We start from the raw sequence: 13,748 nt of genomic DNA, 5'->3' as shown, positions 1-13,748 counted from the left end.
TTAGAGGCAGAGAATAAAAGCACCCCAAAGGAAAGGAAAAGCAAGAAGGCAAAGTGGCTATCTGAGGATGCTTTATAAATAGTGGAAGAATGAAGAGAAGCAAAAAGCAAGGGAGAGAGAGAAAGATACATCACATTAAACGCTGCTGCTGCTGCTAAGTCGCTTTAGTCAAGTCTGACTCTGTGCGACCCCATAGATGGCAGCCCATCGTCCTTCGTCCCTGGGATTCTCCAGGCAAGAAAATTGGAGTGGGTTGCCATTTCCTTCTCCAGTGCATGAAGGTGAAAAGTGAAAGTGAAGTCGCTCAGTTGTGTCTGACTCTTCGTGACCCCATGGGCTGTAGCCTACCAGGCTCCTCCGTCCATGGGGTTTCCCAGGCAAGAGTACTGGAGTGGGGTGCCATTGCCTTCTCCAATATTAAAGGCAGGGTTCCAAAGAATAGCTAGGAGAGACAAAAAGGGCTTCTTCAATGAACAGTGCTGAATAATAGAAGAAAACAACAAAAGGGGAAAGACTAGAGATCTGTTTAGGAAAATCAGAAACATCAAGGGAGCATTCCATCACCAGATGGGCACAATAAAGGATAAAAATGGTAGAGACCTAGTAGACTCTGGAAAGATCAAGAAGAGATGGAAAGGATACACAGAAGAACCGTATAAAAAAGATCTTAATGAACCAGATTACTATGATAGTGTGGTTAGTCACCCAGAACCAGATATTCTGGAGTGCGAAGTCAAGTGGGCCTTAAGAAGTACTGCTGTTAATAAAGCTAGTGGATGCGGTGAAATTCCAGCAGAACTATTCAAATCCCTAAAGGATGATGCCATCAGGGTTTTGCATTCATTATGTCAGCAAATCTGGAAGGCCCAGCAGTGGTCACAGGACTGGAAAAGTCAATCCTCATCCCAATTCCCAAGAAGGGTAGTACCAAAGAATGTGCTAACCATTGAAGTTGCACTCATCTCCACATGCTAGTAAGGTCATGTTTAAAATCTTCCATGTTAGGCTTCAGCATTATGTGAACCGACAACTTCCAGATGTCCAAGCTGGGTTTAGAAAAGGAAGAGAAACTAAAGTTCAAATTGCCAACATTCTCTGGGTTAGAGAGAAAGCAAGGGAATTTCAGAAAAACATCTATCTCTGTTTCATCGACTACAATAAAGCCTTTGACTGTGTGGATCATGACAAACTGTGGAAAACTCTTACAGAGATGGAAATACCAGACCATCTTACCTGTCTCCTGAGAAACCTGTATGCGGGTCAAGAAGCAACAGTTAGAACTCTGTATGGAACACATTCAAGATCGAGAAACCAGTACGACAGGGCTGTCTGCTGTAACCTTGTTTGTTTAACATATACCCTGAGCACATCATGAGAAATGCCAGGCTGAAAGAGTTACAGGCTGGAATCAAGATAGGCGGGAGAAACATCAACAATCTCAGATACTCAGATATGCAGATAATATGACTCTAATGGCAGAAAGCAAAAAGGAACTAAAGAGCCTTTTGATGAGGGTGAAGGAGTAAAGTCAAACAGCCAGCTTAAGAGTATTAAAAAAAACTTAGATGAAGGCATCCGGCCCCACTATGCATGGCAAAAAGAAGGGGAAAAAGTGTATGCAATGACAGATTTCCTCTTCTTGGGCTCTAAAATCACTGCACAAGCTGGAATGAAGATTGCCGGGAGAAATATCAATAACCTCAGACATGCAGATGACACCACCCTTATGGCAGAAAGCAAAGAAGAACTAAAGAGCCTCTTGATGAAAGTGAAAGAGGAGAGTGAAAAAGTTGGCTTAAAACTCAACATTCAGAAAAGTAAGAACATGGCATCTGGTCCCATCACTTCATGGCAAATAGATGGGGAAACAGTGGAAACAGTGAGAGACTATTTTTTTGGGCTCCAAAATCACTGCAGAGGGTGACTGCAGCCATGAAATTAAAAGACACTTGCTCCTTGGAAGAAAAGTTATGACCAACCTAGACAACATACTAAAAAGCAGAGACATTACTTTGCCAACAAAGGTCTGTCTAGTTAAGGCTATGGTTTTTCCAGTTGTCATGTATGGATGTGAGAGTTGGACTATAAAGAAAATTGAGCACCGAACAATTGATGGTTTTGAACTGTGGCGTTGGAGAAGACTCTTGAGAGTCCCTTGGACAGCAAGGAGATCCAACCAGTCCATCCTAAAGGAAATCAGTCCTAAATATTCCTTGGAAGGACTGATGCTGAAGCTGAAACTCCAATACTTTGGCCACCTGATGCGAAGAACTGACTCATTTGAAAGACCCTGATGCTGGGAAAGACTGAAAGCGAGAGAAGAGGGGACAACAGAGGATGAGATGGTTGGATGGCATCACTGACTCAATGGACATGAGTTTGAGTAAACTCCAGGAGCTGGTGATGGACAGGGAAGCCTTGCGTGCTGCAGTCCATGGGGTTGCAAAGAGTCGGACACGATTGAGCAACTGAATTAAACTGAACTGAAAATCACTGTGGACAGTGACTGCAGCCATGAAATCAGAAGACGATTGCTTCTTGGCAGGAAAGCGATGACAAACCTAGACTGTGTGTTGAAAATTAGAGACATCATTCTGCTGACAAAGGTCCGTATAGTGATCACATATGGTTGGGAGAGCTGTACTATAAGGAAGGCAGAACACCAAAGAATTGATGCCTTTGAACTGTGGTGCTGGAGAAGACTCCTGAAAGTCCCTTGGACAGCAAGGAGATCAAACCAGTCAATCTTAAGGGAGATCAATCCTGAATATTCACTGGAAGGACTGATGCTAAAGGTGAAGATCTGGTATTTTGGTCATCTGATGCAAACAGATGACTCATTAGAAGTCTCTGATGCTGGGAAAGATTGAGGGGAAAGGAGAAGGAGGTGTCAGAGGATGAGATGGTTGGATGGCATCACCAATGCAATGGACATGAACTTGGGCAAACTCTGGGAGACAGTGAGGGACAGGCCGCACGCAGTCCATGGGTTGCAAAGAGTCATATATGACTGGGTGACTGAACAACAGCAGCAGAGAATCGTTGCTTACTTTCTTATGTGTGATAACAATATGGTTATAAAGGAAAATGTCCTTGTTTGCAAGGTATGCATGCTGATGTATGCAGGGCTGAAGTGTCATGGTGTCTGAAGATTATTTTCAAAATGTTTAGCCAAAAAAAGTACATATACATACATGCCTACATGCAAATAAAACAAATATGGCAAAATGTTAACAGTTGTTAAATTTGGATGGTGGGTATTTGGGTGGGCATTGTTGTGTTTTCTCATATTTTCAGCATATTTGAACATTTCCAAAATAAAAATCTAAAAGAATTACAAAGCAAAAAAAACTAAAGCAAGGTAAGGAGGTAAAAGTTAGGGGTGTATCTTTTTTTAATTTATTTTTTATGTATTTGGCTGTGCCAGGTCTTAATTGCACCGGACCTTCACTGGGGCATGCAGGCCATGTGGGATCTACTATAGTCCCCTGACTAGGGACAGAACCTGCTGCTCCCAGAACCCGGGCCTCCTGCACTGGGAGCGTGGAGTCTTAATCCCTGGACCAGCAGGGAAATCCCAGGGGTGTATCTTTTTACAAAAGGGGGTCAGAGAAGGCCTCTCTGAAGACAGACATTGACTAAATGCGAGAAGGAGGGAGTTGACCACAAGGGTCCAGGAAAGGGCATTCCAGCAAGAAGGAACAGCCAGCTCAGGGGCCCTGACATGGAAACAGGCTTGCTGTGTCCCTGGACGCAAGCACTGAGAGAGGCTGAGTGCGTGTCATCGAGACAGGAAATGAGGTTGAAAAGGTAGCCTAAATCCCGATTATATAGCATCACAGAATTGAGGTTTTAGTCTACATTTAAGGATGACCTACTAATGAACCATGAGTGAGGAGTTCCTTGGGTCAAATTATATTTTAAAACATCTCTCTGGCTCCTGGATGGTGAGTGCAGTGGTCAGAAGGGACAAGAGAGGAAGCAGAGAGGCTGATAAGTAGGATTTATTGCAGAGTATGGCGTCTCAGATTAGGTGATGGCACAGGGCGAAGGACTTAGTTTTGCCAAGTATGTCCTAGAAGGGGAGTTCTTATGGAGTTTGCTGATGGCTGTGGGAATGAAGGGAAAAAACAGTTAAGGGAGACTCCAAGGTCAGTCTGAGCCTCTGGCCAAATGGTGGTGCCGTCTGCTGAGATGGGAAACTCTGGACAGGAGGCACAGACTCTTCCTTTACAGAGGAACATTAGCTGGGTTTAGAATGGCCTGGAAGTCTTCATGGTCATGGAGGAAGTGGAATTGGGGTTGGGCCTTCAGAATAAGGAGTTCATCAATGTCATCAAATGAAGATTTTCATGTGAGTTAACAAACAGCGTTGCCCAGCTGATCTGAATCCTGGTGCTGACATTTACTGGCTATGTGACTGTGGGCCAATTACTTAACTTCTTTGAACCTGAGGTTCTTCATCCATAAAATAGGCAAAATCACACCTGTCCTTTCAGGTATTAGGTTGTAACACATCTTGGCACAGTGCCTGGCACAGAGTAGGTGCTCAACATACAGGGTTTCCTGCTACTCTGTAGAGAGAATTAGGAAGGAGTAACTTTGTGAGCTTCCAAAGGACTGCTTTAAGCTGCTTATCTTTGGTTGCCTTTTTAGCTAGAGTCGTCCTTTTTTCCTTTTATTTATATGATATTTGAACACTGTGTGCCACATGCAGTTCTAGGCATTGCATGAATTGCAGTGAATGAAACAGACAAAATCCCTGTCTTCTTGGAGCTTACATTCTGGTGGAGGGAGAAGACAAACATAACTAAGTAATAGACAGTAGGTAATGTATATATGAGATGGTGCTAAGTCCTAGGGAGAAAACAAAACAGGGAAGGAGAAGAGGAGACCCTGGGGTGGAGCTGGGACTGCAATTTTAAATAGGATGCCCAGAGAAGACTCTACTGAGAAGGTGACATCTCTGCAAAGCCCTAAAGGAGAGAAGGGAGGAAGCCATGTTTTCAAACTAAATGTAGACTGTTTTAGACCAAAAGTGGCAAGTGCAAAGGCCCTGAGGCAGGAGAATACTTGGTACGTCTGAGGAACAGCTAGAAGGCCAGTATGGCTAGAAAAATGTGCGTGATGGAAGAAGGTAGGAGCAGCTCCTATATGGCACAGGAAGCTTGCAATGGTTTTGGCTTTAGCATGGAGTTAAATGGGAAGTCCTCAGAGGATTTTGAACAGGGGGGATCTGGTTTATGGTTTAAAAGGATCACTGGTTTCTATCTGTGTGAATTCAGTGGTTAAAGAGAGGAGGCCTGTTGGGAAGCAATTCTAGTAATGATGATGGTTTCAGTATTAGAAGGAGGGGTCAAGGATTGTAAAGTCCATGGCCTTTGACCTCAGCAGCTGGAAGGATGTATTTGGTTGAACCAAATGAAGTTGCTGATATTTGATTGTTCTTAGCCTTAAAAAGTGACCATTTCATGTATTCCAACTTAACAATGGCCATTTACTAAGAAGGGAAAAACTACGTGTGGAGGTGGTAGGGTGGGTATCAGCAGTTTATTTTTGGACACGAAAAGATGTTGAACAGGCAGCCATATATACATGTCTGGAGTTCAGGAGTGAGGTCCCAATCAGAAATGTACATTAGGGAGTCCGAGCACAGAGGGCCGTTACAGCTCTAAGACTGGATGAAGTCACATAGGGATTAAACATAGACAAAGGAGAACAGAAGCCTCTGCTCCCCAGAGGCCTGGGGAGCAGGCCAGGGGCCTCTAGCATTTCCAGATCAGAGAGATGAGGAAGCAGCAAAGGAAACACAGGAAGCCATGACTGGCAAAACAAGGGTTCCAAACAGGGAACTGGCCTCAGTGAATAATGTAGGTGTAAATAATTTCCAACCTCGCTCTCTCCTTGAGCCTTGGCATTACGGAGAGTGTGTGTGTGTGTGTGTGTGTGTGTGTGTGTGTGTGTGTGTGTCAGAGGGACATGATAATATCTTATCCATGACTAGATCTTTAGAGTGGAGAAGGAAATGGCAACCCACTCCAGTACTCTTGCCTGGAAATCCCATTGACAGAGGAGCCTGGTAGGCTACAGTCCATGGGGTTGCGAAGAGTCAGACACGACTGAGCGACTTCACTTTCACTTTTCATTTTCACACATTGGAGAAGGAAATGGCAACCCACTCCAGTGTTCTTGCCTGGAGAATCCCAGGGACAGGGGAGCCTGGTGGGCTGCTGTTTATGGGGTCACACAGAATCGGACACGACTGAAGCGACTTAGAAGCAGCAGCAGCAGGCCTTTAGAGATTACAACATCTCTTCTTCTATTTGATCCAGGCAAGGGTAATGCAGGTGCTATCATCCCATTTTACAGATGAGTAAACTGGGACATAAAGATTAGGTTTCTTGCCCAAGTTACATCAAAGTATCTGTCTGCAAGTTCCACATTCTCATTGCATCATGCTTATTTGGTGCAGGTGGGGGGATGTTGGTGTTTCCCCCGGGGGCCTGCTGTCAGAGGGAGTATGCAGAGAATCCCAAGGGAATGACAGCAGTGTAGGAGATGCAATCTTTTCATCCTGGCCACTGCTGCCTATTCCAGCCCTACTGACTGCTTCTGAGGGGACAAGTTGTAACAGGGTTACATGGAGGAGACTTGAAATGAGTTTTAAGCTTTTATTTCCTGGCAGCAAGAAAACTGCTGATATTATTGCCCTTTTGAGGGCTCTAGATCTGTGATCTCTGATACCAAGAGCTCCGGACTAAAAATGAGACTATTTCTCAACAGAAATGGTCAAACAGAATCAGAAGGCCTTATCTGGGGGACTTTCACATCTGGTGGGGACAGTGATAAATTCCTTTAGTTTTAGGGCCATTTGTGTTAGTAGGGATCTTTGGAGATAGAGAAGCTTCTGGGCTAGGCTCTTTTACTCACTCCACCGAATGATGGGTTCATCTTACTCCGTCTGAATGTCTTGCTCAAAGCAGTATATTCTCTGCAAACTTGTTTTCTTGCCTTTGAGAAGCTGCTCCTGAGATCAGAGGCTCCTTTGGTCAAGCTTGGCCCTGCCCTGGGGAGAGATAAACAGGCCTGAATACATTTCCCAGATTGCAACACTGGCGAGTCAGTCAGGGCTGAACAGCTGTGCCCTCGTAGAGCCACTGGTTGTCCCTGATAAGGAAGAACATGGCTCATTCTAGCTTACTGCCGTGAATGCACACATATAAACAGACACTCCCAGGCCCTGGTGTTGTTTTAGAGTAAATTATTGACATTCTGAATAGCTGAAACCTTGGGGGGAAAGGTGAGCACAAACTTACTCTGCTCAGGAGGAGCTCCAAGTCCAGAAGCCAAAAAGACGTCAAACCAGGGCTGTCACTTGGCACCACTTTGGAGCCACCTTTTTTTTTTTTTTTAATAAATTTATTTATTTTAGTTGGGGGCTAATTACTTTACAATATTGTAATAGTTTTTGCCATACATTGACATGAATCAGCCATGGGTTTACATGTGTTCCCCTTCCTGGACCCCCCACCCAACTCCCTCCCCATCCCATCCCTCTGGGTCATCCCATTGCCCCGGCCCTGAGCCCTTGTCTCATGCATCGAACATGGAATGGTGTTCTGTTTCACATACGATAATATACATGTTTCAATGCTATTCTCCCAGAACGTCCCACCCTCACCTTCTCCCTCAGAGTCCATAAAATTGTTCCATGCATCTGTGTCTCTTATTCTGACTCGCATATAGGGTTATCGTTACCATCTTTCAAATTCCATATATATGCATTAGTATACTGTATTGTTGTTTTTCTTTCTGGCTTACTTCACTCTGTATAATGGGCTCCAGTTTCATCCATCTCAGTAGAACCGATTCAAATGTATTTTTTTTAATGGCTGAGTAATATTCCATTGTGTATATGTACCACAGCTTCCTTATCCATTCGTCTGCTGATGGACATCTAGGTTGCTTCCATGTCCTGGCTATTGTAAACAGTGCTGCGATGAACACTGGGGTACACGTGTCTCTTTCAATTCTGGTTTCCTCGGTGTATATGCCCAGCAGTGGGATTGCTGGGTCATATGGCAGTTCTATTCCCAGTTTTTTAAGGAATCTCCACACTGTTCTCCATAGTAGGAGCCACCTTTTAAACCTACTGGTCAAGGGCAGGTTCAGAAGCCCGCTGAAGCTCCAGAAAGAGAAGGGAATGGAGAAGAAGTCAGAAAGGGGGCGGTGGATTCACGAAGGAGCAGATGGCAAAATGCCCAGAGAGAAACTTGGTAAAAACGTGAACATACCTTCACCGCAAAGATGGACCCTATGATATCCTTAAAAAATACCAGAAGAGGGAATTCCCTGGCGATCCAGTGGTTAAAACTCCATGCTTCCACTGCAGGGGTCACAGTTTCCATCACTGGTTGGGGAACTAAGATCCTGCATGCCATGCATGACCAAATAAATAAATATTAATAAAATTAAAAATACCCCCTAAAAGTGAATGCTTTTCTTCTTATATGACTTACAGCATATAAGGAGTGGGGCAATGGGGGACTGATATTAGTAATACCACCAGTAATATCATCACACTGATAATCATGAAAAGCAATTTATAGTTTATGAGGGGCTTTCTTTTTTTTTTTTTCTCCTTTTTTATTTTTTATTTTTTTAATAAATTTATTTATTTTAGTTGAGGGCTAATTACTTTACAATATTGTAATAGTTTTTGCCATACATTGACATGAATCAGCCATGGGTTTACATGTGTTCCCCTTCCTGGACCCCCCACCCACCTCCCTCCCCATCCCATCCCTCTGGGTCTTCCCATTGAGGGGCTTTCACATTCATCTTTTCCATTGATTCCACCAACCCACTCGAGTGGGTAGGGCATTATGAGCCACATTTTACAGATGAGAAAACTGAGGCTCAGGGAGGATATAAGCAATTAACTGAGGCATACTTATGGTCTGGGGAGGGGCAGGTTTGTCCTAAGTAACCCAGAGCTAAGATGCTTACTAGGAAGGGTGATTCCTTTTCAAGGATTGCTCAGAGGTTAAATCACCATGCATTCTTAGGTAGAGCAGCCCCACCTTCCCTAGAGTGATCCAGAGCAAGCCTCTCTAATCACTCCCCTGATGATTTTTGCTTAGTACTTAGATCACAGCAGCATAACATCTGTGAAGATTAAAGCATCAGGGAAAATGTCTAGATCTACCCTATGCCCTTCTTTCTCAAGAGTTCCACCCTTGACCAGCTCTTAGGAAAAAATACCTTCGGGTCCTCTAAGCTTGCTACCTTGCTCTCAGGTGGGGAAGGAAACATCCTTATTTGCATAGGACATTATGGAAGCACAGGACCCACCTAGAGGGGTCAGGCAGGTATTTTGATAGTGCTGATGCCTATTGGAATATTCCAGCAGTGGTTCTCAAACTTTGTCCTACATCAGCATCATCTGGGGAGCTTGTTAAAGACTTGGATGTCCAAGCCCCATCCCAGATCTTTGGAATCAGAATCCCCATGGGTGGGCTCTGGACATTTGTGAGCTTAACAAGCTCCCCAGGTGATTCTGAAGCACACCAAAGCTTGGGAATCACTCAAGTGTAGGGGGACTGGGGAGCCAGGCTGGGAGCGGAGGAGCAGCAACGGGAGCCTGGAGAGCCTAAAGGAGACACAGTCATGAACAATTCCCCACTCTGGCCTTATCTCCCTTTAACAAAGTGGTCAAATAAAGGGGGTTAGAAATCTCGTCATTCAAACATGTGTTCCTTCTGACAAAACTGCTATGTGCAATAGGAAAGAGCAATACAGACCTTTTAGAAGCAGTTAAAATAGCCTGTATTTGTCAGACAGAATAGAGGTGACCAGGAGCTGTGGAGAGTGAGAAATAAGTAAGAAATGATTGTTTGATGGGTACAGAGTTTCTGTTTAGAGTGATGAAAAAGTTCTGGAAATAGGTAGTAATGATGGTTGTAGAACATTGTGAATGTAGTTAATACCACTGAATTGTACATTTTAAAAGGGTTAAAATGGCAAATTTTGTGTTATGTATAATTAACACACACACACACAACAATAACAGGTCTTTTGGGGATGAAATGATAGGAGCAAACAACATTCAATTTTAGCTGATTGCTGCTGCTCCAGGTTCACGTGTGTGTGTGTGTTTATTTGTGTGTGCATGCATGCGTGCATAGGAGATTACATAAGGGGACCCAACTCACAGCACGTGGTTTGACAGACTATAAGTGTATTCAGGGGGACAAGGGAATAGATAAAAATTTTGAACATAGATGGCAGCGAAAATGTGATATAAATACAGGAGCTGCCTGGAACACTCCTTCCTGCCCCCTTTCCCTGGTTGACTCCTGGATTCCACATCTCTTCTTTTGGAGTGCCTTGTAGAGCAGTGTCTCTCAAACTTTACTGCACAAAGGAATCACCTGGGGACCTTGTTAAACTGCAAATTCTAATTCAGTAGGTCTGAGGTAAAGCTCTAGCCTGCATTTCTAACAAGTTCCCAGGTGATGCTGACAGTCTAGATCTAGACCACATTGGGAGGGCTGTGTAAATTTAAAGTGTTTCTTAGTTCACCATGATATCCTCATGTCCAGCAGAGTGATTACCACACAATGGGTGATCAATAAATGCTTACTGAATGAATGATGAAGTTATAGGGTTGCTCTAGGAGTTTGGAAGGCAGAACAAACTTTGTCCTAAACAACAGCATATTTGGGGTACTTCTGCTTCTTTCAGTCATTCACTTTGTGAAATCACCTCATACTGTGTTCATTAAAGATGTTACAACTAAATTGCCACCATGCTGTCTCAACTCTAATCCTTGAAAAAATGACCCTATACACATGAGGAATAGAAAACCCTTATTTGCAAGCTTGAAGAAGCCTGGCTATTCTCTCCATTCAAGGTGGGACCAGAGGGCAGGGAACCTGCTAGTGTAGGAATTTCTAGATTTTGGTGCCTGTCTGGGTTAATTGCCACCTTGGCTTCCTTAAATCAAATAAACAGACTTTTTAACAGTGTATGTGGGAAGGAGGTTCATTACCCTAAAACACATGAATATGATGATACTGTCATTATTTAACCATTATCGTTTTTGATGATGACAACGACACTGACAGTTGAGCGATTAAGTGTGTGAGGGAGTTGGGGGAGGGGGCAGAAAGCTGGGAGGGCAGGAGAAAGAGGAACTACAACTCCCAGAATCCCCTGCTAAAGCCCACGCCGCCGCGGCGGCACCCCACCCCTTTCGCTCGCTGGGCCCGCCCCTCCGATGACGTCACAGAGGTGACGTCACGGCGCCCAGAGCGAGGCTGGGGTAGAGAGGCCGATTGAGCAGGAGTCGTCCGCTTGTCGTGGAGGCGGCTTGGGAGCCGGCGAGAGGGTGAGCGGGCGAGCAGGCGAGAGAGCTAGAGCAGGCAGGAGGGAGCGACGCGCGGCGCAAAGGAGCGCCAGGTCCGGGCCGCGGCGGAACCCACAGCCGGAGAGGGGCAGCCCGAGCCGTGCGCCGCGGGGTCCCCACCCCCACTCGGCCGGACTGTGCCCGGTGTTCCCCCCCGTGCGGGGGGCGGCGGCGGCGGCGGCGGCTGACGGGATCAAACAGGACCGCGGGGGTGTTGCCACCTCCATCGAGGAGCCGGCGCGGCCGCGGGCTCCTCAGAGCCGGGGCCCGGGGCCCGTGACAGGCGGGCCGAGGAAGGGCGAGAGGCGGCGGCGCAGGCGACGGGAGGCAGCGGCGACACCATGTCATCCCCTAGTCCGGGCAAGAGGCGGATGGACACGGACGTGGTCAAGCTGTATCCTTCGTGGAGGGGGGGAATTCGGGTTCTACGTGGCGGACGATATGGGGATGCCTGGGGCACCCCCTGAAGCCTAAGCAGGGGCCCAGGGGCACTCCAGCCCACTGTCCAAGGCTTCCTCCCACCCCTCCCTCCTCCCAGTGCCTACGGAGGCTCCTTGGCACCTCCCAGGAGCCGAGATCCTTCTCAGCTCCCCCTTTATCTGCAGCACCCCGAAATGTGCGTTGTTCCACGCTCTTTCCGCACCCCCAGTCCCTGTGACTTTTCTCCACGACGTTTGGACTCCCAAATGGGCCTTTTTTTTTTTTTTTGCAGTACCAGCCCTCTCTCTCCACCACCAAGCCCACCTTCTTTTTCCTGTTTGCTCGCTCTGAATTTGGGGACTCGAGATAGAAATTCCCTAGAGCGAAGCCTTTCTCCTTTTCTTGAGATGCCTCCATTCCCTCCTCTCTCAGTGCTTCTTGAACTGGGGTAACTCAAGTGACCTCCTTTATCCCTAATTCCTTTCTATATTAGGAAGAGAGTAGTCTGCTCAGGGCCCCCCTCTTGTATTAAAGAGCTCTGAGTATTTTAGATCAGCTACCCCTATTAAGCTTTCTGGTCCTTAGAAGAACCCCACTCTTTTCTTCCTACCGACAAAGCCTATCCCACCCATAGTATGTGGTGAGGACCCCCAGGCCCTCCAGCATGCCACCCTCCATATTGTGGCTATGACAGCTGAGGGGGAAGGAGAAAAAGAGGATCTCCTTGACCAAATAGCCCCTGCTCTAGCCACTTAAGCAAACTCCCTGTATGAGAATAAGGTGCTCATAATAACTGCCCTGTTCTTGCCAAGTGACACCCTTTATTTTCCTACTCCCCCCACCCCAACTTTATGTACTTTGGAGGTAGCAGTGGGAAAGCTCTAACTGATAAGAGGCCTTCAGGCAGTGGCTTTGGTTGGAGTCCAGACCGATTATTTCATGACAAGCTCGAGAAATTCGCGAAGGTTCCTGTGACAAATCGAGACATTTTTTGAGGGGTAATTTAGAGAGTGATGGGAGAGAGGAAATGAGCCCAGGGTTCCGAAAGACTAAATCCCTGGGAAGAGGGGGAACCCGGGGCTGGAGAGTGGTAGTGTGTGAAACGCAGTTTAAAAAGTCCTGTCTCCTGCTTCTGTTTCTCCTTCACCCCCATCCCCCCACCATTTCCCCCTGTTGCAGGGTTTTGTTTATATAACTCAAGTTGTTTGGCTAGATTCTTCAGGTGAATTCCTTCTTTCTTCCTTTTATTGTTACTGGTTTTGATTGGATGTTTTACCTGTTTGTAGAGATCGATGATTATTGTTGAACACTCACTTAAAGAATTCGCTGAAGTTTTAAAAAAGTAGTTTTTTTCATTTGGTTTAGAAATGGGGGATGGAAGGGAAGTTGCCTGGGCAAGTGATTCTCCCCCCCCCAGCCCCCCACCCCATAATCTTTTCAGGAATAAGATGTTTTTCTCTTCATTCAGGAAAACTTGATTAGAAATTAGGAACAGTACATGAACGTCTCAGTTTAGGGTTAGAAGTTTAGAATTTGGGGGAGGTGGGAGTGGGAATTAGAGGAGCGAGTAATAAAGTATATATTATGTACCAAATATATGTTTAGGCACAAGTGAAATTGACTCTTTATGAGCTGTTTGTGGCTGTGATTGAGTTTTGTAAATGTGTGAATGATACCAGTAATGTTGGCTTTTCATAAGGTGGCAGGAAAACTTGTAACTATGGCTGTGTGTACATTTTACACAAAGCAGTTTCAGGTTTTATTTTTGTTTAGAAACTAGGAAATGACATGGTGGCAGAATCTTGAGTTATTTTTATCTTGAATTGAGACTTACTGTCACACCTAATGCAAATTTCTACCTAATGTTTAATTGGGATGGGGGTGAGAGAATTCCAGCTGTCTTTGATCAATGTCAGAT

General features: G+C 45.5%; 1 protein-coding gene across 3 annotated transcripts in view; it reads left to right on the top strand.

Annotated features, from left to right (window-relative positions):
- The first annotated feature begins 11,312 nt into the window (after positions 1-11,312).
- UBE2H (ubiquitin conjugating enzyme E2 H) overlaps positions 11,313-13,748 on the top strand; it is a 102,066-nt gene continuing 99,630 nt past the window's right edge. For all 3 annotated transcript variants that reach the window (XM_081531307.1, XM_081531306.1, XM_081531308.1), the window contains exon 1: positions 11,313-11,804. In XM_081531307.1, the coding sequence (XP_081387433.1) occupies positions 11,752-11,804 (53 nt within the window). In that variant the 5' untranslated portion in view covers positions 11,313-11,751. The remainder of the gene's footprint in view (positions 11,805-13,748) is intronic.

Source organism: Giraffa tippelskirchi, chromosome 10 (assembly GCF_054371585.1).
Source record: "Giraffa tippelskirchi isolate mGirTip1 chromosome 10, T2T-mGirTip1v1.2.pri, whole genome shotgun sequence".
Classification (NCBI taxonomy): domain Eukaryota; kingdom Metazoa; phylum Chordata; class Mammalia; order Artiodactyla; family Giraffidae; genus Giraffa; species Giraffa tippelskirchi.
The sequence above is the reverse complement of the archived record's forward strand: the minus strand, read 5'-3'. Positions and strand labels throughout refer to the sequence as shown.